Source organism: Eleutherodactylus coqui, chromosome 6 (genome assembly GCF_035609145.1).
Source record: "Eleutherodactylus coqui strain aEleCoq1 chromosome 6, aEleCoq1.hap1, whole genome shotgun sequence".
NCBI lineage: Eukaryota > Metazoa > Chordata > Amphibia > Anura > Eleutherodactylidae > Eleutherodactylus > Eleutherodactylus coqui.
This window is the reverse complement of record NC_089842.1, coordinates 116,043,067-116,066,872: the sequence shown is the minus strand read 5'-3', so window position 1 is coordinate 116,066,872 and position 23,806 is coordinate 116,043,067. Positions and strand designations below refer to the sequence as shown.

General features: G+C 45.1%; 1 protein-coding gene across 1 annotated transcript; it reads left to right on the top strand.

Annotated features, from left to right (window-relative positions):
• The first annotated feature begins 209 nt into the window (after nt 1-209).
• LOC136631432 (nicotinamide N-methyltransferase-like) lies at nt 210-23,218 on the top strand. The gene is made up of 3 exons (XM_066605720.1): nt 210-366; nt 14,588-14,795; nt 21,270-23,218. Exons 1-3 carry the CDS (start codon nt 219-221, stop codon nt 21,697-21,699), a joined length of 786 nt encoding a protein of 261 aa, XP_066461817.1. The 5' UTR covers nt 210-218; the 3' UTR covers nt 21,700-23,218.
• Nucleotides 23,219-23,806: the final 588 nt, after the last annotated feature.

Genomic DNA, 23,806 nt, shown 5'->3' with positions numbered 1-23,806 from the left:
ACACTCTGAAATCACTCGGTCACTGCAAAGCCTGTGAAGTGCAAATATAGCCTAAAGCACCAACATAAAGTATTTGCCTAGCATGTCTCCGATCACATATCAGTCAGAAACCACCTGATATACCATAAGTGACTGGAGTCATAAGATTCAATACATCCCCCCTGATGGTTAATAAGGAAGAAATTCCAGACTTTTTCACAGGACATAAACCAGTGACAATGTCTTACACCACCTGTAAGGATTATCACGCTGCAGAGCTGAATTTCAAAGAATTTGTGGAGACTCACTTTTCTCATGGAGATGTCAGCATCATACAAGAAACCATGTGTGAGCCCATGAAACAACTACATGAAGTGTTTTCTTCAGGTCTGTATAACCAAAAAGCGTGTGAGCAATGGGACATAGTCATAATGATAGTAGATTGTTTTTTTTTTAGAGTCTAGTGAATTACAGTGCATACAGCAGGGGGTACCAAGAGATGGTGTAGAAGTTGTATCCTCATCTTGTGAACTCTATAATAATAATAATGTATTATTATTATTGCTAACTTATTCCACAGTGCTTTTCGAGGTTCTTAGGGAACACAAACAATATGAAATTTACAAAAATTACAAGAGTTACATGTGGTGTTCAATTATTTTGAAACAGAGGGAGTGGGATGATACAGAAGGTACAGGGACAGGAGGTGGAGCAAGGGGCAACACTGCAATGTGAGCATAACATGTGATATATAGTTTTTAGGACACAAACCGGGTGGAGGTAGTACAGGAGGTGCGGGGCAGAAAGTGTACATAATAGGCTTAAGTGGAAAGCCATAGGAAGGTTTTTAGGAGGTTTGTTATGCTACTTTGAAGGGGTGCATCTTTAAGATGCATTTTTATGTAACCGTTGAGGGAAAGGCTGGTACTTATATTGAAAGGAAGCCTATTAGCATCTTATGGCACTTAGACTTACAAAATCACCATAAAAACAAAAATCCTAAAGGTCATCAATAAATACACTGATATTCAAGTGTATAATTATATCATCAGATTGTTCATATTAAAGGGAACAATATATCAGAATTTCAACATATCCATGGGTGTCAAGTCTATTATGAGAGAGGCAAGAGGGTCTTTTCAAATCCCCTGTGACTGCATGATGGAGCTTTTTGCATGGTACATTATGGGTAGGGCTTAGCCAGTAATAAGTGGTGGGTGCCCACGGCTAACCAGATAATGTACAGTGTGTGACTAGGGACAAACAAAATTAATCCTGGTTTTCCACATGTCTTGACGGTCACATTGGTCTCTGTTTTAATCATTACAGACGGATTCTTCAGATTTTTGAGTATAAGGAGGCTGCTTTGTATTTTTCAGTGTTGCTGGTCATTGAGGTGCTACGTCCTATGACATAAACAAACTTATTTTAATAGAATTCTGATTTATTGTCTCCATTTACTTAAGTACTAGCTGATATACCCGGCTTCGCCCGAGTTAATTTAGTACTGGTGTTTATATGGTGTTCACACAGAAAATCTTTTGAAGTCGTTACTTTAGAGATACAGAGGAAAAACATATGTTCACCATTTTGCAGTTCTCTACGTTACCCACGGGGAGGTAACCATGCGACGTTTCCTTTATATAAAATGACATCAGGAAGTGAGAGAATTAGATTCCGTACATAAAATTTGGACGCTAATTCTTTTGCGCATAGAATTGAATAATCGAGTTGGGACCCATTAACTTTTCATATTTATGACTAGAGATGAGCGAACACCAAAATGTTCGGGTGTTCGTTATTCGGAACGAACTTCCCGCGATGTTCGAGGGTTCGTTTCGAACAACGAACCCCATTGAAGTCAATGGGCGACCAGAGCATTTTTGTATTTCGCCGATGCTCGCTAAGGTTTTCATGTGTGAAAATCTGGGCAATTCAAGAAAGTGATGGGAATGACACAGAAACGGATAGGGCAGGCGAGGGGCTACATGTTGGGCTGCATCTCAAGTTCCCAGGTCCCACTATTAAGCCACAATACCGGCAAGAGTGGGCCCCCCCCCCCTCCCAACAACTTTTACTTCTGAAAAGCCCTCATTAGCATGGCATACCTTTGCTAAGCACCACACTAGCTACAACAAAGCACAATCACTGCCTGGATGACACTCCGCTGCCACTTCTCCTGGGTTACATGCTGACCAACCGCCCCCCCTCCCCCCCACAGCGCACACCAAAGTGTCCCTGCGCAGCCTTCAGCTGCCCTCATGCCACGCCACACATGTCTATTTAGAAGTGCATCTGCCATGAGGAGGAACCGCAGGCACACACTGCAGAGGGTTGGCATGGCTAGGCAGCGGCCCTCTTTAAAAGGGGCGGGGCGATAGCCCACAATGCTGTACAGAAGCAATGAGAAATAGAATCCTGTGCCACCGCCATCAGGAGCTGCACACGTAGGCATAGCAATGGGGAACCTATGTGCCACACACTATTCATTCTGTCAAGGTGTCTGCATGCCCCAGTCAGACTGGTAATATGTACCTTAACAGTAACCGCGTTGGTGGTAATGTGGTGGTGACTGCGGACCTAGTAGCACGGTTGTATTTTGTTGGTTTTCGGAATGCGGCCAGGATTAAGTGGGCCGTGGCGGGGGGATGGTGTGGGGGCTCTCTTATTGTGTCGGTAAAGGTGAAATTCTTGGACTGCCACCAGACGAACCAATGCAAAGACATTTGCCAAGAATGTTTTCCCCGTTGGAGGAGGAGGGGGATGTTTTTGAGGCACTACGTGTCCTCTCCACGTGTCCGTGGTTATATGCACCTTTACAGTAACCGCGTTGGTGGTAATGTGGTGGTGACTGCGGACCTAGTAGCACGGTTGTATTTTGTTGGTTTTCGGAATGCGGCCAGGATTAAGTGGACCGTGGCGGGGGGATGGTGTGGGGGCTCTCTTATTGTGTCGGTAAAGGTGAAATTCTTGGACTGCCACCAGACGAACCAATGCAAAGACATTTGCCAAGAATGTTTTCCCTGTTGGAGGAGGAGGGGGATGTTTTTGAGGCACTACGTGTCCTCTCCACGTGTCCGTGGTTATATGCACCTTTACAGTAACCGCGTTGGTGGGAAATGGCCTCGCCGCCATCATGTCTTTGGGAAGCCTCTGTTTCCACACCCCAGAGACATACCATTAGCAGCGGTATAGGCAGAGCCCAGAATTCGTAACATTTCAGCCATAGCATTAGGACAGGCCCCACTAACATATCACTAGCAGCATTATAGGAGGAGCACAGTCTTCGTTCCATGTCAGCAATAGTAGCACTCAAGACAGGCCCCAGTAACAATTCCGAAGCAGCAGTATAGCGGGAGAGCAGTCTTCGTTCCATGTCAGCAATAGTAGCACTCAAGACAGGCCCCAGTAACAATTCCGAAGCAGCAGTATAGCGGGAGCGCAGCCTTCGTTCCATGTCAGCAATAGTAGCACTCAAGACAGGCCCCAGTAACAATTCCGAAGCAGCAGTATAGCGGGAGCGCAGTCTTCGTTCCATGTCAGCAATAGTAGCACTCAAGACAGGCCCCAGTAACAATTCCGAAGCAGCAGTATAGCGGGAGCGCAGTCTTCGTTCCATGTCAGCAATAGTAGCACTCAAGACAGGCCCCAGTAACAATTCCGAAGCAGCAGTATAGCGGGAGCGCAGTCTTAGTTCCATTTCAGTAGCCTTAGTATAGCCAAGGCCCAAGTTACATTTATGTAGCTAAAGTGTAGGCCAACCCCACACACCTTTCTGTACCATGAGTGCAGGCGAAGAACATACAAATTGCTATGATTACACTGTAGGTGAGGGCCCCAAAAATTTGGTGTACCAACAGTACTAATGTACCTCAGTAAAAATTGGCCATGCCCAACCAAGATGGCAGGTGAATCGCTTTGGTTAATGTGGCTTAAGTGGTAACTAGGCCTGGAGGCAGCCCAGTGTACTGAAAAATTGGTTCAAGTTAAAGTTCCAACGCTTTTAAGCGCATTGAAACTTATAAAAATTGTTCAGAAAAATTATTTGAGTGAGCCTTGTGGCCCTAAGAAAAATTGCCCGTTCAGCGTGATTACGTGAGGTTTCAGGAGGAGGAGCAGGAGGAGGAGGAGGAATATTAGACACAGATTGATGAAGCAGAAATGTCCCCGTTTTGGATGGTGAGAGAGAACGTAGCTTCCATCCGCGGGTGCAGCCTACGTATTGCTTACGTATCGCTGCTGTCCGCTGGTGGAGAACAGAAGTCTGGGGAAATCCAGCCTTTGTTCATCTTGATGAGTGTAAGCCTGTCGGCACTGTCGGTTGACAAGCGGGTACGCTTATCTGTGATGATTCCCTCCGACAAGACGCTAGCCGCAGGACAAGCAAGCACCTCCAGGGCATACAGCGCTAGTTCAGGCCACGTGTCCAGCTTCGACACCCAGTAGTTTTAGGGGGCAGAGGCGTCACCGAGGATGGTCGTGCGATCCGCTACGTACTCCCTCACCATCCTTTTACAGTGCTCCCGCCGACTCAGCCGTGACTGGGGAGCGGTGACACAGTCTTGGTGGGGAGCCATAAAGCTGGCCAGGCCCTTAAAGACTGTTGCACTGCCTGGGATGTACATGGTGCTCGATCTACGCACATCCCCTGCTACCTTGCCCTCGGTACTGCGCCTTCTGCCACTAGCGCTGTCGGCTGGGAATTTTACCATCAGCTTGTCCGCAAGGGTCCTGTGGTATAGCAACACTCTCGAACCCCTTTCCTCTTCGGGAATCAGAGTGGGCAGGTTCTCCTTATACCGTGGATCGAGCAGTGTGTACACCCAGTAATCCGTCGTGGCCAGAATGCGTGCAACGCGAGGGTCACGAGAAAGGCATCCTAACATGAAGTCAGCCATGTGTGCCAGGGTACCTGTACGCAACACATGGCTGTCTTCACTAGGAAGATCACTTTCAGGATCCTCCTCCTCCTCCTCCTCATCCTCAGGCCATACACGCTGAAAGGATGACAGGCAATCAGCCGGTGTACCGTCAGCAGCGGGCCAAGCTGTCTCTTCCCCCTCCTCCTCATCCTCCTCATGCTCCTCCTCCTCCTCCTGTACGCGCTGAGAAATAGACAGGAGGGTGCCCTGACTATCCAGCGGCATATTGTCTTCCCCCGCCCCCGTTTCCGAGCGCAAAGCAGCTGCCTTTATGGTTTGCAGGGAATTTCTCAAGATGCATAGCAGAGGAATGGTGACGCTAATGATTGTAGCATCGCCGCTCACCACCTGGATAGACTCCTCAAAATTACCAAGGACATGGCAGATGTCTGCCAACCAGGCCCACTCTTCTGAAAGGAATTGAGGAGGCTGACTCCCACTGCGCCGCCCATGTTGGAGTTGGTATTCGACTATAGCTCTACGCTGTTCATAGAGCCTGGCCAACATGTGGAGCGTAGAGTTCCACCGTGTGGGCACGTCGCACAGCAGTCGGTGCACTGGCAGCTTAAAGTGATGTTGCAGGGTGCGCAGGGTGGCAGCGTCCGTGTGGGACTTGCGGAAATGTGCGCAGAGCCGGCGCGCCTTTACGAGCAGGTCTGACAAGCGTGGGTAGCTTTTCAGAAAGCGCTGAACCACCAAATTAAAGACGTGGGCCAGGCATGGCACGTGCGTGAGGCTGCCGAGCTGCAGAGCCGCCACCAGGTTACGGCCGTTGTCACACACGACCATACCCGGTTGGAGGCTCAGCGGCGCAAGCCAGCGGTCGGTCTGCTGTGTCAGACCCTGCAGCAGTTCGTGGGCCGTGTGCCTCTTATCGCCTAAGCTGAGTAGTTTCAGCACGGCCTGCTGACGCTTGCCCACCGCTGTGCTGCCACACCGCGCGACACCGACTGCTGGCGACATGCTGCTGCTAACACATCTTGATTGCGAGACAGAGGAGGAGGAGGAGGAGGAGGGTGCTTTAGTGGAGGAAGCATACACCTCCGCAGATACCACCACCGAGCTGGGGCCCGCAATTCTGGGGGTAGGTAGGACGTGAGCGGTCCCGGGCTCTGACTCTGTCCCAGCCTCCACTAAATTCACCCAATGTGCCGTCAGGGAGATGTAGTGGCCCTGCCCGCCTGTGCTTGTCCACGTGTCCGTAGTTAAGTGGACCGTGGCAGTAACCGCGTTGGTGAGGGCGCGTACAATGTTGCGGGAGACGTGGTCGTGCAGGGCTGGGACGGCACATCGGGAAAAGTAGTGGCAACTGGGAACTGAGTAGCGCGGGGCCGCCGCCTCCATGATGCTTTTGAAGGACTCCGTTTCCACAACCCTATACGGCAGCATCTCAAGGCTGATGAATTTTGCTATGCGGACGGTTAACGTTTGAGCGTGCGGGTGCGTGGCGGCGTACTTGCGCTTGCGCTCCAACAGTTGCGCAAGCGACGGCTGGACGGTGCGCTGAACTACACTGCTGGATGGGGCCGAGGACAGCGGAGATGAGGGTGTGGGTGCAGGCCATGAGGCGGTAGTATCTCAGTGGCAGGTTGGGGCACAGGGGGAGAGGCAGGGGTGCAAACCGGAGGCGCTGAACGGCCTTCGTCCCACCTTGTGGGGTGCTTGGCCATCATATGTCTGCGCATGGTGGTGGTGGTGAGGCTGTTGGTGTTGGCTCCCCGGCTGAGCTTTGCGCGACAAAGGTTGCACACCACTGTTCGTTGGTCGTCAGGCGTCTCTGTGAAAAACTGCCAGACCTTAGAGCACCTCGGCCTCTGCAGGGTGGCATGGCGCGAGGGGGCGCTTTGGGAAACACTTGGTGGATTGTTCGGTCTGACCCTGCCTCTACCCCTGGCCACCGCACTGCCTCTTGCAACCTGCCCTGCTGATGCCCTTGACTCCCCCTCTGAAGACCTGTCCTCCTGAGTAAGCGTTGCACACCAGGTGGGGTCAGTCACCTCATCGTCCTGCTGCTCTTCCTCCGAATCCTCTGTGCGCTGCTCCCTCGGACTTACTGCCCTTACTACTACCTCACTGCAAGACAACTGTGTCTGATCGTCATCGTCCTCCTCACCCACAGAAAGTTGTTGAGACAGTTGGCGGAAGTCCCCAGCCTCTTCCCCCGGACCCCGGGAACTTTCGAATGGTTGGGCATCAGTGACGATAAACTCCTCTGGTGGGAGAGGAACCGCTGCTGCCCAATCTAAGCAGGGGCCCGAGAACAGTTCCTGGGAGTGTTCCCGCTCCTGAGCAGGTGTCATTGTAGTGGAGTGAGGAGGCTGGGAGGAAGGAGGAGCAGCAGACAGAGGATTCGGATTTGCAGCAGTGGACGGCGCAGAACTGCGGGTTGACAATAGGTTGCTCGAAGCACTTTCTGCCATCCAGGACAGGACTTGCTCACACTGCTCATTTTCTAATAACCGTCTCCCGCGTGGACCCATTAATTGGGCGATGAATGTGGGGACGCCAGAAACGTGCCTCTCTTCTAATCGCGCAGCAGTCGGCTGCGACACACCTGGATCAGGAGCTCGGCCTGTGCCCACACCCTGACTTGGCCCTCCGCGTCCTCGGCCGCGTCCACGTCCTCTAGGCCTACCCCTCAGCATGCTGTATTACCAGTGATTTGATTTCACAGGCAGCTAATAAATTGGCGCAAGACTGCAGGCCAAATATAATTTTTTCCCTTTTTTGAAAACGAAAGGCCCCACTGCCTCTAGTGAATGTATAATCTAAGTTTAATAACTGTGCTGTTTTCCTGCTAATGTGTCACAGAACGTGAGGGTAGCAGAGTTATTAACTGTGGCAGAGCAGGTATTTTTTTTCCCAATTAAGGAAAGCAAATGGCGAAGCCAGCAGTAAACCGTAGCTGGGTGCGTCTGATTTTTAAAGGTTGCACACGCAGCCGACACGTGTCCACCGCCCTTAGGACGGACAGAGGCAGGACAAATAGAATTATTTTCCGTTTTTTTGCACCAAAAGGCAGCACTGCGTATATTCAATGAACATGAGAAGTTTAATAACTGTGCTGTTTTCCTGCTAATGTGTCACAGAACGTGAGGGTAGCAGAGTTATTAACTGTGGCAGAGCAGGTATTTTTTTTCCCAATTAAGGAAAGCAAATGGCGAAGCCAGCAGTAAACCGTAGCTGGGTGCGTCTGATTTTTAAAGGTTGCACACGCAGCCGACACGTGTCCACAGCCCTTAGGACGGACAGAGGCAGGACAAATAGAATTATTTTCCGTTTTTTTGCACCAAAAGGCAGCACTGCGTATATTCAATGAACATGAGAAGTTTAATAACTGTGCTGTTTTCCTGCTAATGTGTCACAGAACGTGAGGGTAGCAGAGTTATTAACTGTGGCAGAGCAGGTATTTTTTTTCCCAATTAAGGAAAGCAAATGGCGAAGCCAGCAGTAAACCGTAGCTGGGTGCGTCTGATTTTTAAAGGTTGCACACGCAGCCGACACGTGTCCACCGCCCTTAGGACGGACAGAGGCAGGACAAATAGAAATATTTTCCGTTTTTTTGCACAAAAAGGCAGCACTGCGTATATTCAATGAATAATAACTGTGTTGTGGCCGTGCCTACACAATTCTTTCCCTGCAGTATCAATGGAGGGTGCAATGCTCTGCAGAGGCGATTTTGAGAAGTAAAAAAAAATGCAGCACAGCTAACAGCAGCCAGCACAGTACTGCACACGGTTAAATATGGCCCTAGAAAGGACCGTTGAGGTTCTTGAAGGCTACACTTACTCCTAACACTCTCCCTGCCTATGCAGCACTTCTGTCCCTAATGCCGGGTGCAACGCTCTGCAGAGGCGATTTTGAGAAAAAAAAAATTGCCACTGCTAACAGCAGCCAACACACAGCTATCAGTGGCCCTAATAAGGACCTTTGGGGGGTCTTGAAGCCTACACTAACTACCAATTCTTTCCCTACAGCAGCTCCGGTACAAACAGCACTGTCCCTCATCTAACTCACACGGCATCTGAGGCGAGCCGCGGGAGGGGCCGACTTTTATATTCGGCGGACACCTGATCTTCCCAGCCACTCACTGCAGGGGGGTGGTATAGGGCTTGAACGTCACAGGGGGAAGTTGTAATGCCTTCCCTGTCTTTCAATTGGCCAGAAAAGCGCGCTAACGTCTCAGGGAAGGAAGTGAAAGTAACCCGAACACCGCATGGTGTTCGTTACGAATAACGAACATCACGAACACCCTAATATTCGCACGAATATCAAGCTCGGACGAACACGTTCGCTCATCTCTATTTATGACGCAATCAATGCCCGTGCTAAATTTCAAGTTTCTATTACACCAAAAAATGAGAGAATTAGATTTCGTACGTAAAATGTGGATGCTGATTCTTTTGCGCATAGAATTGAATAATTGAGCTGGGACCCATTAACTTTTCCAATATATGACACAATCAATGCTCGTGCCAAATTTCACGTTTCTATGACACCTGGAAGTGAGAGAATTAGATTCTGTATGTAAAATTTGGACGCTAATTCTTTTGTGCATAGAATTGAATAATCGAGTTGGGACCCATTAGCTTTTCCTATTTATGACATAATCAATGCTCATGCCAAATTTCACATTTCTATGACATCGGGAAGTAAGAGAATTAGATTCCGTACGTAAAATTTGGATGCTAATTCTTTTGAGCATAGAATTAAATAATCAAGTTGGGACCTATTAACTTTTCCTATTTATGACATATTCAATGCCCATGCCAAATTTTAAGTTTCTATGACATTGGGAAGTGAGAGATTTAGATTATGTACGTTAAATTTCGACGCTAATTCTTTTGTGCTAGAATTGAATAATCGAGTTGGGACCAAATTACTTTTCCTATTTTGGAGATAATCTATGCTTGTGCCAAAATTCAAGTTTCTATGACATTGGGAAGTTGGAGAACTTTTGGCGAGTCAGTCAGTGAGTCAGTGAGTGAGTCAGTGAGGGCTTTTGTCTTTATATAGATACTAGCTGATATACCCGGCTTCGCCCGAGTTAATTTGGTACTGCTGTTTATCTGGTGTTCACACGGAAAATCTTATGAAGTCGTGGTTACTTTAGAGATACTGAGGAAAAACATATGTTCACCATTTTGCATAGTTCTCTGCGTTACCCAGGAAACACCACGTGGAGGTAAACATGCGACGTTTCCTTCATATAAAATGACATCAGGAAGTGAGAGAATTAGATTACGTACATAAAATTTGGACACTAATTCTTTTGCGCTTAGAATTGAATAATCGAGATGGGACCTATTAACTTTTCATATTTATGACACAATCAATGCTTGTGCCAAATTTCATGTTTCTATGACATTGGGAAGTGAGAGATTTGGATTATGTACGTAAAATTTGGACGCTAATTCTTTTGCGCATAGAATTGAATAATGGAGTTGGGACCCATTAGCTTTCCCTATTTATGACATAATCAATGCTCGTGCCAAATTTCACGTTTCTATGACACCGGAAAGTGAGAAAATTAGATTCCGCACGTAAAATTTGGAAGCTAATTCTTTTGCGCGTAGAATTGAATAATCGAGTTGGGACCCATGAGCTTTTCCTATTTGTGACATAATCAATGCCTGTGCCAAATTTCCCGTTTCTATGACACCGGAAAGTGAGAAAATTACATTCCGTACATAAACTTTGGACGCTAATTCTTTTGCGCATAGAATTGAATAATCGAGTTGGGACCCATTAACTTTTACTATTTATGACATAATCAATGCTCGTGCCAAATTTCCTGTCTCTATGACACCGGAAAGTGAAGAAATTACATTCCGCACGTAAAATTTGGACGCTAATTCTTTTGCGCATAGAATTGAATAATCGAGTTGGGACCCATTAGCTTTTCCTACTTATGACAATCAATGCTCGTGCCAAATTTCACGTTTCTATGACACCGGAAAGTGAGAAAATTACATTCCGCACGTAAAATTTCGACGCCAATTCTTTTGCGCTAGAATTGAATAATCGAGTTTGGACCCATTCGCTTTTCCTATTTATGACATAATCAATGCTCGTGCCAAATTTCACGTTTCTATGACACCGGAAAGTGAGAAAATTACATTCCGCACGTAAAATTTGGACGCTAATTCTTTCGCACATAGAATTGAATAATCGAGTTGGGACCCATTAGCTTTTCCTTTTTATGACATAATCAATGCTCGTGCCAAATTTCCCGTTTCTATGACATTGGGAAGTGAGTGATTTAGATTATGTACGTTAAATTTCGACGCCAATTCTTTTGCGCTAGAATTGAATAATCGAGTTGGGACCCAATTTCTTTTCCTATTTTGGAGATAATCTATGCTTGCGCCAAATTTCATGTTTCTACGACATCGGGAAGTTGGAGAACTTTTGGCGAGTCAGTCAGTCAATGAGTCAGTCAGTGAGTCAGTGAGGGCTTTCAGCTTTATATATATAGATAGTGTGATGCTGTATAATTAATATTGGTATATAATTGACAATATAGGATTTTTTAGCATGATTAATTATATTTTAATAAGACTTTTTTGTTTGTGTAGAGATGATGGATATGAAATCATAATCTTTAGGCTGTATTCACATGGGCCGTTTTCTCTCTCAAGTACTGTCTGATTCAGAAATGGACAAAACTTGAACAGGATAATCACCCATTCAATTTTTCGTTTGGGCCGATAGCCAAAATTTGATAAATCATTGCAAGTCCTATTTTGTACAATTTTTATTCTAGAATCTCCCATTATATTCTAGGGGAGAGTTTGAAAAATAGATCACATTTACATTGCCATGAAAGACCAATTCATTTTTAATGCATGTTACTATAGGGACCACATGAAAAATAGAATTAGGGAGTGCATAGAAGTGAAAAATTTTAAAATGTATTTAAACCGCATGTGAATAATCATGAAAAGTCATAGCAAACATCTTAAAATTGCAATAATAACACAAAAATATGTCAGTTTTCACTGTCCAAAATTGCACTTGCCCATGTGAATACAGACTTAGGACAGTTTTGTATTTATATGTTGACACTTGAATTTACAACTAGAGATGAGCGAGCACCAAAATGCTCGAGTGCTCGTTACTCGAGTCGAACTTCCCGCGATGCTCGAGGGTTCGTTTCGAGTAACGAAACCCATTAAAGTCAATGGGCGACTCGAGCATTTTTGTATATCGCCGATGCTCGCTAAGGTTTTCATTTGTGAAAATCTGGGAAATTCACGAAAGTGATGGGAACGACACAGAAACGGATAGGGCAGGCGAGGGGCTACATGTTGGGCTGTATCTCAAGTTCCCAGGTCCCACTATTAAGCCACAATAGCGGCAAGAGTGCCCCCCCCCCCGCACTGTCAGCATAAAGATCGTTCTCCTCTGCCACAGCTGTAACAGCTGTGGCAGAGAAGAACGATGTTAGCCCATTGAATTCAATGGAGTCGGCAATACAGCCGGCTCCATTGAAAGCAATGGGCTGCCGGCGAGCGCGGGATGAATTTTCGGGAAGGGCTTAAAAATATAAGCCCTTACCCGAAAATCATCCTAAAATGTGTAAAAAAAAAAAAAAAAAATGTATACTCACCTTTCCGCTGAAGCCGGAGTTCAGCTGCGTCTGGCCGGCAGTTCTCCTGAACTGCTCTGAGTAGTATTCAGCAGACGGGGATTTAAAATCCCCGCCTGCTGAATGAGCTGCCTCTGATTGGTCACAGCCTCACCAATTAGAGGCAGCTCTCACTCACACCCATTCATGAATTCATGAATGGGTGAGTGAGTGCTGCCTCTGATTGACAGCTGAGAGCTGCCCCTGATTGGTCCCTGCGCTGAGCCAATCAGAGGCAGCACTCACCCATTCATGAATTCATGAATGGGTGTGAGTGAGAGCTGCCTCTGATTGGCTGAGCACCTCAGCCAATCACATTCAGCTCTTTCAGCAGGTGGGGATTTTAAATCCCCGGCTGGTGATAGATCAGCAGTTCAGCACCACAGTGCAGGGGACAGCACCAGAAGACGCGGCTGTGCCCCGGCAGCTGAAGGGAGGGGAGTATCTATTTTTTTGTTTTTTAAATCACTTTTAATTCATTTTCAGGGAATGGCTTATATGTAAAGCCCTTCCTTGAAAAAGAATTCAGGTGTGCCAGCAGACCATTGTCTTCAATGGAGCCGCCGGCAGCAGCAGCGGCTCCATTGAAGAGAATGCCTGCATTTTTATTCTTTTTTACACTAAAATCTTTCTTTTTTCAGGGAAGGGCTTATATGTAAAGTCCTTCCCTGAAAAGGAATGCAGGGAGCCAGCAGGCCATTGTTTTCAATGGAGCCGCCGGCAGCAGCCGTGGCTCCATTGAAAACAATGCGTGCATTCCCTATGGTGCACGCATGTCCTATCTTTGCAGGCACGCACCTGCAAAGTACGGACATGTGCACACACCATAGGGAATGCAGTGTTGAAAATACAAGCGTGTTTTTGTGCGTGCGTATGCACGCACCAAAACACGCTCGTCTGAACGCACCCTTAGGATGATTTTCAGGTAAGGGCTTATATTTTTAAGCCCTTCCCGAAAATTCATCCTGAGATCGCCGGCAGCCCATTGCTTTCAATGGAGCCGGCTGTATTGCCGGCTCCATTGAATTCAATGGTCAGTGCATGTTTAATCGAGACGAGTACCGCGTGGTGCTCATCTCGAGTAACGAGCATCTCGAGCACCCTAATACTCGAACGAGCATCAAGCTCGGATGAGTATGCTCGCTCATCTCTATTTACAAACTTAATATGTTTATAGGTTTATAGGTCAAGATGATGACCATTGCTGAGTAGTAAGACACTATTCAGATTTCCGTCAACTCATTCCATCTAGGGGTCCTGTCATAGATGCTCCTGGATGGAACCAGATTAAATCCAATGAATATATTGAAAATGCATGCACAATGAATATAAAGATTCATACATTCATAGGGGAAGTGACAGCAACCAACTATATTACAGATTATCAGCCTTCAAAATCTAAGTGCATAATGCGTGGCTCACATAATCCCCATACATCTAGATGTTCTCGTGGCATACATCTATGTACAGATTTGTGTGCCATTTGTGTAAAATACATTTTCCTTGCCAGCAAAACTTCTGGAGTGAGACTCATAAATTAAAATCTAGGCTTTGTGCTTCTACTCCTACATTAGCATTACATGTTAGACAATGTACACATATTTGGCATTACTTTGCAGAGCATATTTTGAGAATTAATTTCTGGTTGAAATATTGCATATTAAACCAACTACTTAAAAGAACATAAAAATAATGAGAAAAAGTATATTTTTTTTCAGTTTCTGCCCATTTATCATTACATAAGACATACTAAACAAGAGAGGTCCACTCAATATGTAAGAATGGTCTGTGCGTCCTGAAAAAAAAAAAAAAAATTGATAAACCAAGAAGCAAAAATAAAAATTACCTTCACAATTCAATATTGCAGAATATAAAGCATTGTTCGCTCATCGTAACCCAAAACCCCCCTGGTCATGAAATGGTTGACCTCCAACTTCCTACACCACACGTGATAGTAGTATAGCTGCTAAAATCTCTCTGCTCTTCTCATCCAATGTCATGCAACCACGGATTCATTCTCTATTGCTCAATTCTTGCTTTCTTCTCTTTTCTACAGGAATGGTGAAAGGAAACCGTATGCTTGCATCAAGCGTTGGGGGGATCATCTATCCACTTTTTTCAGCCAGCAAATACTTCAAAGAGATTCATGTTATTGAGTTCACAGATGCCAGTGTCAAGCACTTCAATCAATGGGTGGAGAATGGTGATGAAGCCACAGATTGGTCATTTGCTGCAAAATTCCTTAGTCAACTGGAGGGCAACGAGTATGTGAGCTCATTTATATAAAGTTGGAACTTGGGTGCAATGCAATTTATAAACACTAAATATTCTTACTCCCATGAAAGCAGTACAGTAAATATGATTATTCTGGTCAATAGTTCCCTGTTACAGGAGATTATGTCCCCTATATGGTCCAGTAGTAATATGGGGACATGGGAAGATTACAATTCTCCATGATATAAGTTGTGAAGCCCCAAATTGATCACAGGCAGATCTACACATACATTAGCAGCTCAGTGCAACAGCCTTGTCAAGTTTCCTTCCTAACGTAAACTGCAGAACTGCAAATGGGTACTCGTCTGGCAGGTCCCTACTTTAATGAGACACCTGCCTGCCTGCAGGGGAATGGTCCCAATAAGGATAGCCCCACACTGGAACCTATGGCCCTAGGGTGGAAAACTAACCAAAGCAGGACAGGACACAGTTCACATCAACACACTAGGGATACCTGCATCACAGAACAGGACTATTCATACATAATGTCTGGCCACCTGCTCAGAGCCACAGAACACATCACTGTTCACACAGATATACACTGAACATGCCTGTTCACACTTGATGTCTGGCCCCTGGAACAGACACTAAACATGACAATGTTCACACCTACACACACCTACACACACCTACACACCAGACAAGGAAACCAATCCCTAGAGTGAAGGGATACTAGCTTCTTCTTCCAGAGGGACTGATGTATATATGCAGCAGAGTAGGGGAGATTGGCTGGCTGGAGAACACCACACCCAGCAAGTATAATTATTGCACACCTGTGAAGATGTGCTCCTGGAAACCTGTAGACCAACAGGTCACAGCAGCACAACCTGACAAGCCTTTTCTTCTTTCAAACGAGCACTCCAGTATCTTTTTGCATATACAGTGCAGTATAGGCCGTTATTAGACTATAATGTAGATGCTCTTGTATATGCCTTGTATACACGGGGTTTAGTGAATATGCCGTTTATTTATTTTCTATTATTTTGGTTACTTCTTATTCTTATTCTGAAATAACTTATCTAATGCCTCCTATATTTCCTATGATGCAGATAAAGGTGGTAGAGTCTAATTATACTGTACTTATGCACTTGAGCTCTGAGTTTCCATCATAAATGCCTGAAAAATGACAAGGGGTTGCTTTTACTTCTTTGACTTTCAATTTCTTCTTTTAGACAAATAATACTTATTTTTCACTTCAACGTTTATTGTTTATTTGTCTGACCTAAATTTCATAGTTCTACCCTGATTATTATTTTTTTACTGATCTGAAGTATACCTGTTCTCCAAATGTCAAGACAAAGTTTAGAAAATAATAGTTTTTTTCAAGACAGTGCTGCTCCTTAAAAATTAGAATATTTTCACACTAAAGTTCTGAAACACCCTGCTTGCTCAACTGATCATTTGGAATTTTGTTTTCCAATCCAAAGCTTGCTCCGACGTTTGGAGACCAAATTCACTTCAGATCTGCACACACAGATTGTATAGACAGTGTAAGTGATTTTACACAGGATAACTATCATGCAAATAGATGCTCAAAATACTAACTACAGCAAGTTCTTATCAAATGAAAGATGTTTGTGTACTTTCACATAGAGAGATTGTTGTTCACTTGTTAAATTTCTCTCAATTCAAAGTTTTTGGCTAGTTCATGAAAGACAGACGATAGCCTATGTCAGTGGTGGTGAACCTATGGCACACATGCCAGAGCTGGCATGCAGAGCCCTCCCTACTGGCACGCACTGCCATCGGCCGCTCACCACTTGTGAATACCCACAAGGGCCGCGGCTCCCCTGCTGGCATTCACTCAGCTGCACTGCTAGCGGGGCCAATCCCGGCATACACTGTGACGTTAGTGTGCAGCCGGGATCCTCCTTCCCTGACGTCTCCTCGTTACTGGTGTATTATGTCGCCCCTGGAAGTAAGGGGTGGCAACATAATACACCTGTCAATCCACTGATTCATGCCCCCCAGCTTTTAAGCTGAGAGTGGGGGGCCCGAGGCCGGAGGTGCCAGCGAGGCTGAGAGATGCGGCACAGATAGCGCAGAGCCTGCCCGGCGGCCCCACATACAGGACAGTGGCGAGGCTGGGAGCACCAGGACAGAGGACAGCGCTGAACCTGGGAGCTGCGGCAGCAGAGGCTGAGGCGCAGGAGGACAGCACAGAGCACACCACAACTGTGAGTGAGGCAGGGGAGGCCGCTATAGGATGTCACTATTACCCTGGGGTCGCTGTGAGGTGTTGCTTGTCGCTATTACATGGGGTGCTGCTGTGGGATGTCACTATTACACTCGGGGGCCGCTGTGGGGTGTCACTATTACCACTGGTGGCCACTGTGGGGTGTCACTATTACCACTGGGGCTACTGTGGGGTGTCACTATTACCACTAGGGCTGCTGTGGGGTGTCACTATTACCACTGGGGCCGCTGTGGGGTGTCACTATTACCACTGGGGTCGCTGTGGGGTGTCACTATTACTACTGGGGCCGCTGTGGGGTGTTGCTATTACACTGGGGGCCTCTGAGCGGTGTCGCTATTACACTGGGGGCCGTTAAGGGATGTTGCTATTACACTGGTGGCCGCTGAGGAGTGTCGCTGTCACACTGGTGGCCGCTGTGGGATGTCACGATTACCACTGGGGCAGCTGTTGGATGTCACTATTACCACTGGGGCCGCTGTAGGGTGTCGCTGTCACACTGGGGGCCGCTGTGGGGTGTCGCTGTCACACTGGGGGCCGCTGTGGGGTGTCGCTGTCACACTGGGGGCCGCTGTGGGGTGTCACTATTACACTGGGGGCCGCTGTGGGGTGTCGCTGTCACACTGGGGGCCGCTGTGGGGTGTTGCTGTCACACTGGGGGCCACTGTGGGGTGTTGCTATTACACTGGGGGCTGCTGTGGGGTGTCGCTATTACACTGGGGGCTGTTGTGGAGTGTTGCTATTATTCTGAGGGCCGCTGTGGGATGGCAGGGCTATTTCAAAATAGACAGGGTGCAGATTTTGACTGCTTTTTGTATGCGGAAATGCTGCAGAATTTTCTACAGAAATTCTGCTGAGGATATCCTGCAGCATTTCCGTATCCAAAAAGCAGTCAAAATCTGCATGCTGTATATTTTGAAGCGACCCTGTCTTTTTTGGAATGATGAGGGTAAAATCATACATTATGATAAGCCCGGCCCCCTGACATGTTGGCACTTTGGGATAAATAAGTGAGTTGTGGGTTGCAGTTTGGGCACTCGGTCTCTAAAAGGTTCGCCATTACTCGCCTATGTTTTTTCATTTGCAGTACACAGCTCCATGATAGACTACGAGGCTATACAGTTTGGCGTTTTTTTTTTTCAAAACAGACTGACGTTCCTCATGAAAAAAATAATTGCATATCGTATTCGTGTCTATATCACAGACCACAAATCGAACATGCTAATGCATGTCTAGGTGCTTTGTCTGTGTAAATCGGACAGCACACAGACAGATTTCCATATGCTGTCCGATGCGAGTTGAGCGTAAACATGTCAGGCACAACTCGCACAGACAGGAAGTTTGCATCTTATGTCTACAAATAGCTCACTGCATAGCCCGAAGGTTAAGAATACTTTTACATGGACTATCAGCTGAACAATTACTTAAATGAGAAATTTTGACCAATAGTTGTCCCATGTAAAGGCAGGACCAACAGGGTACTGAGCGAAAAATCACACACTGCTCACTGATCACTTCATTTAATTTCAGAGTAGGTCATTAATGGTTGATTCAAAGCTTGGGATACCTGACAATCAGATAAACCCCCAGGCCTGCTGTCATTTTGAGTTGCACAAATGGATGTAAACTTACATCCTATGGAAGTCATGAGCTCAGAAATTGAGTCTTTGCCTGTTATAGTAGGAGCCAGCTGTCACTTAACAGTGGAAATTGGAGAGAACACTGATCCCTTTTGTTAACCCCTTACATGCTGTGATTAATGTTGATTGCAGCATGTAAAGTGTTTACAGATGGAGGGCGCTCTCTCTGCGACATCATTGGCCCTTCACCATGTAATCATGGAGGGTTGTAAAAATAGTAAAAAAAGAAAAAAAGTTTAAAAAAACAACTTTTTGGTGCACCTTTCCCTCTATGTTTTAAAGAATTTAAAAACTCACATTTAGTATCATTGCATCTGTAAAAAAATCAAGCACACTTCCTATTCTGTAAAGGAAACACTATTTTTTTTTTTAAAAAAAAAGCACAAATATTGCATTTTTTGAGAGACTAAATGAAAAAAAAAAAAACAAGAGTTATCAAAACAGCCATATGTACCCCAACATTTACCTATAAAAACTACAGCTTGATAAACAAAAAACAATCCCTCACAGAGCTCTGTTGATAGAAAAATAATAAAGTTATGGGACTTTGAATGCAGCAATCAAAAAATGTTTCCAAAAAGGGATTTTATTGAGCAAAAATGGAAAAACTTTAAAAATATATAATTTTAGTATTATCATAATCATACTATCCCTCCTAAATGGTTATGTCATTTATACTGCATGATTTACACTTAAAAAACCCCACAAAGAACGATGGCAGAATTGAGGTGGATTTTCTCCTTGTCCCCTAAAAAAATAATAAAGTTATACAATACATTTTATGTATGCAAAAAATGGTACCAGTAATAGAATTAAACTTCCCATGCAAAAAAAAAAACAGCCCTCATGTAGCCATGTCAGTGAAAAAATAAAAAAGTTATGGCTTTTGAAATGTGAAGTTTGAAACACAGGGTACACAATGTAGGCAGCTAACTCCAACCCCTGAGTAATGGCTGGCACTGGTAATCGCAGGTACAGTTCTCATTGATTTTAATGGAAACTGTGCCTACAATTACCAATGCTGGCCTTTACACAGGGGTCATAGGATTTAAAAAAATAAAAAATGCACCTGCGCTGCCTCAAACAAACGACCGGTTTTGACAATAGTGTTATTGTCTGAAAGGTTTATTTAGGTACAACGCGTTTCGTCGCTAAAAAACGACTTTATAAAGTACTTGATAAAGTCGTTCTTAGTGACGAAACGCGTTGTACCTAAATAAACCTTTCAGACAATAACACTATTGTCAAAACTGGTCGTTTGTTTGAGGCAGTGCAGGAGCACTTTTTATTTTTTTAAACCCTATCACTACACCGTGGGTCCAATCCAGTATTGGACACAGAAGCCCTGCAGCGGACTCCAGCGACCAGGGAACCTGTTGGACGCCATAGGAAAGATCCTATAGAGATCTGATAAGCCAAGGTGAGACTCCTCTCCACAGGAGTTTTCACCATACACCGGGTGAGTCATTTTATTTTATTTTATTTTATTCCACTTTATTACTATTTATCACGTTTTTATCATATGGACACCTTAATATACTCTCCCTATTAGCCACCTAAAGCGCCTCCCTGACCATTTCTTCATATTTCTTTACACAGGGGTCAGAGCTATATACTTCTGCTTCGACTCCTATATTTTCGCATTCACAGTGAGCACCAGAACAGCTGATCTTAACTTCACTACTTAAAACAATTAGACCAATCAAGACTTGTAGAAGGCAGACCTCTGTTACAGCCTTTTTCTGCTGCTCACCTGCTTAGGAGTATGTGGCTAAACGCTGTTGGCTGCTGTGTATCTACTCATTCTCAGGCCTCTACCTGTTAGGGTGCCTATCCACTAGCGATTATTTTTTCTTGCGGTGTGAGAGCGATGATTATGAAACCAATGATTTTCAGTGGTTTCATACTCATTTGCGATTTTTACTCTCAAGCCTTGCAAGAAAAAATCTGCGATATCGCTCTGTGCTTCCAACGGGACTGGCGGCAGCAGCGCCAGCCCCATTGATAACATAGAGAGTACATCACAGACTTCTGCCACAGCTGTGATAGCTGGACCGCAGGGATGAAGGAATCCTCTGTTACAGCTTTCACAGCTGCGGCATGAATTCAATGAATTCATGAATTTAATGAATGGCTAAGTGCTGTCTGTGCTTGATTGAGCGCTGTGACTAATCATATTCAGCGCTCAGCTGTCATTCAATGGCTCAGCCAATGAGACCAGCGCTTTCTGGGGGCAGGGATTTTTCAGTCCCCGGCCTCCAAAACACAGAAGAAGACTGACATGCTGGAGAGCTCTTCTAGGTGAGTATAATTTTTATTTTTACTTTTTTTTACAGCTAGGGATGATTTTCGGGGAAGGGTTTATATTTCAAGCCCTTCTCTGAGAATCATCACTGCGGGCGTTGCCTGCAATCCACTGCTTTCAGTGGGGCCACAGCAGTGTGTGTGGCAAGACAGATTCACAATAGGATATACAGAAAGTCCAGATTTCAAACTCCCATATCTTTTGGAGATAACAGAAATCTCAATAGTGTAATTAAAATTTTATTGGATATCAATTAGCTAGGATTGGTCAATGCATGAAACTTTTGAGCCATTTTCAACAATTATTAACTTCTAACTCTTTTTAGGAATGGATGGGAGGAAAAGGAAGAGCAAACAAGAACAGCAGTTAAGGGGGTCTTCAAGTATGATCTACTTGACAGCAATTCTACAAAATTAGTGACCATCCCTGAAGTGGATTGCTTCCTTACAGTTTTCCTATTCAACGTCATCTGTAAAACTAAAGAGGATTTCAAGAACAATGTGAAAAGCTTCACATCTTCGCTAAAAATTGGAGGACACATGGTCCTTATTCTTGCACTCGATATGACCTGTTATCGTGTGGGCGACCACAAGTTTTCTACTCTAACAGTAAATGAAAAGTTTGTAAAAAAGGTGCTGACTAACACTGGGTTTGTCATTGTGAAAGAGGTGATCATGCCCACTTCAAAAGAAAATGATCTAGTTGATTATAAAAACATGGTCTGCATGGTAGCCCAGAAGGTGAAAAAGACTTAAAGCTGGCAAATTGGGATTTGCAATTTTTTTGGTTCAAATGATTAATGAACAACTTTCAACAAAATCATTAATAGCATTTATAAATGGAAAAATAATATTTGCACACTGGCTCCTAAAATCTGTAAAATTGCTACCTATCAATCTTTACAATGCTAATCGAAATCAATAGACAGATTTCCTAAATGTGCTTAGAATCAGGTGGTCACCACATATACTATGCTTAAAACATTATCTACATGAAACCCACCCCAACCAATGTTAACCTAAGCGACATGACACCACAGCCACACAACTAAGATGTTATGGCCATTTAGAGAAATTAGGTTCCCATACCTGAGTTGTCCCCGTTTAAGTGTTGTACAGGAATGCCAAAAAAAGGCCGCTGTCCTTTCAGCCATTGGCAACATCGGGCGGATTTTTGCTGCAGAATTTGGAGATAGCATTCTGCTCCAGATTCTGCAGCAATAAGTCTACATAGCATGCTATGGTAAAACAATGCTTCATGCCCATGAGTAGAAACCAATTGCGGTTTCCGCTCGCAGATAAGAAAAAAATTGCACCATGCTCCATTTTGCTGCGGTTCCTGAATGGACAGCTTTCATTGAAGTCAATGGAAGCCGTCCGCTCCGCAGCTCACCTGCGATTGAAATTGCAGATAGGCCGCGGATTCCACAGGAAAGCAGTAGTTCGAAGGAAAATAAAGAAAAAATCCCAAAAAACGCTACTGCACATGTGCAACGGCTCGATTGCTGGCATTTTCACACGCATCCGCAGTACAGAAAAAAAGAAGACCCGAACCGGTAAGCATGGTCCTTGTTCGGGGGCAGGGTCGGATCCGCACTGCCCCTGGACATGATGCTTTAGGCTCTGACTGCGGCCTTTCCCCTGTTCCCCTGCACTTGCATTCCCCCATCCTAGACCAGGGTTCCATGGGCTTCCAGGGTGCCATCCAGGAGCGTGTAACTTTTCAATCTCATACAACACCTAACTGAATAAACCTATCACATTGGGAGGCTATTTGGAGCACTGCAGTTCTCTTTTCTACTGTGTCAGGTACTTCTGACAGGTCACTACTGTGCAATCCCCTGTAATTTAATTGCCACTTTTATGCTGCATATTGCTTCTGATGTTTGAGCCCGCTAGGGAAACAGACATTAAATCCTTCACAACCCTAGACCCCAAGAGATGCTGACCATAACTTACACCGTGCTAAACCTTTATGCTGTTCAATACTATTTGCCGGGATGCTAGGTGGCCCTCTATATTTGCCTGCCTGATAGCTAATTAGGGCTCTGCTCGTTAATATTTATTTGATGCAGCTCTGTATTATCCAATTTAGAGGGAACAGTTCCAGGGTCCCTAACTGCTCTGCTTAGTAGCTACAGAGGCTTAGGGGAAACATTGCCTTCAATTCACCTCGCAATATCTACCTACAATATAATACAGTCATAAAACCTGTGCTTCATAAAACAGATAAATATGTGATTTTTAGAAATATTCTCTAAATATAATAAATGTTACCTGGATTCAATGTTAATTTGATTTTCATTGTCTTCTGTGATCTCCTTTATGGTTTATGTGCAAAGAATCCACTTTTCACATATGATCACATCCTTCAGTTGTGTTCAATTTACATATTACTGCAAAAATCTGCAGGATGCAAAATACAGAAAAGATGAACTTACACTTTAGACAGAACTACATACCATTTGACAGTATACAAGCCCTGGTAAAAATAATTGAATCTGCATACTTAGGGCTTATTCAGACGGCCGCGTGCATAATTGCACACACTTCAGAGCAATGCACAGAAAGCTAGAGCAGATACAATATTTTTGTGCATTAATGGGAGCAAACTGATTGGTATCCATAGGTTCTATTCTGTACGTAATGCACAAAAGCGTGCAAATACATCTGTTTGAAGATGCCCTAGTGCCACATATGCACTTAGGGCTCATTCACATGCTTGCTAAACTGCCTCCCAGTTTCCGTCCCCTCGCTGGCTCTCTGCAAGGAAAGGAGGCTGGACGGGGCAGGAGCTAGTGTGTTAAGCTCCTGCCCTCTCTCAGCCCCTTGTCAGCTGCCAGCAATGGGAGGGGGCAGGACA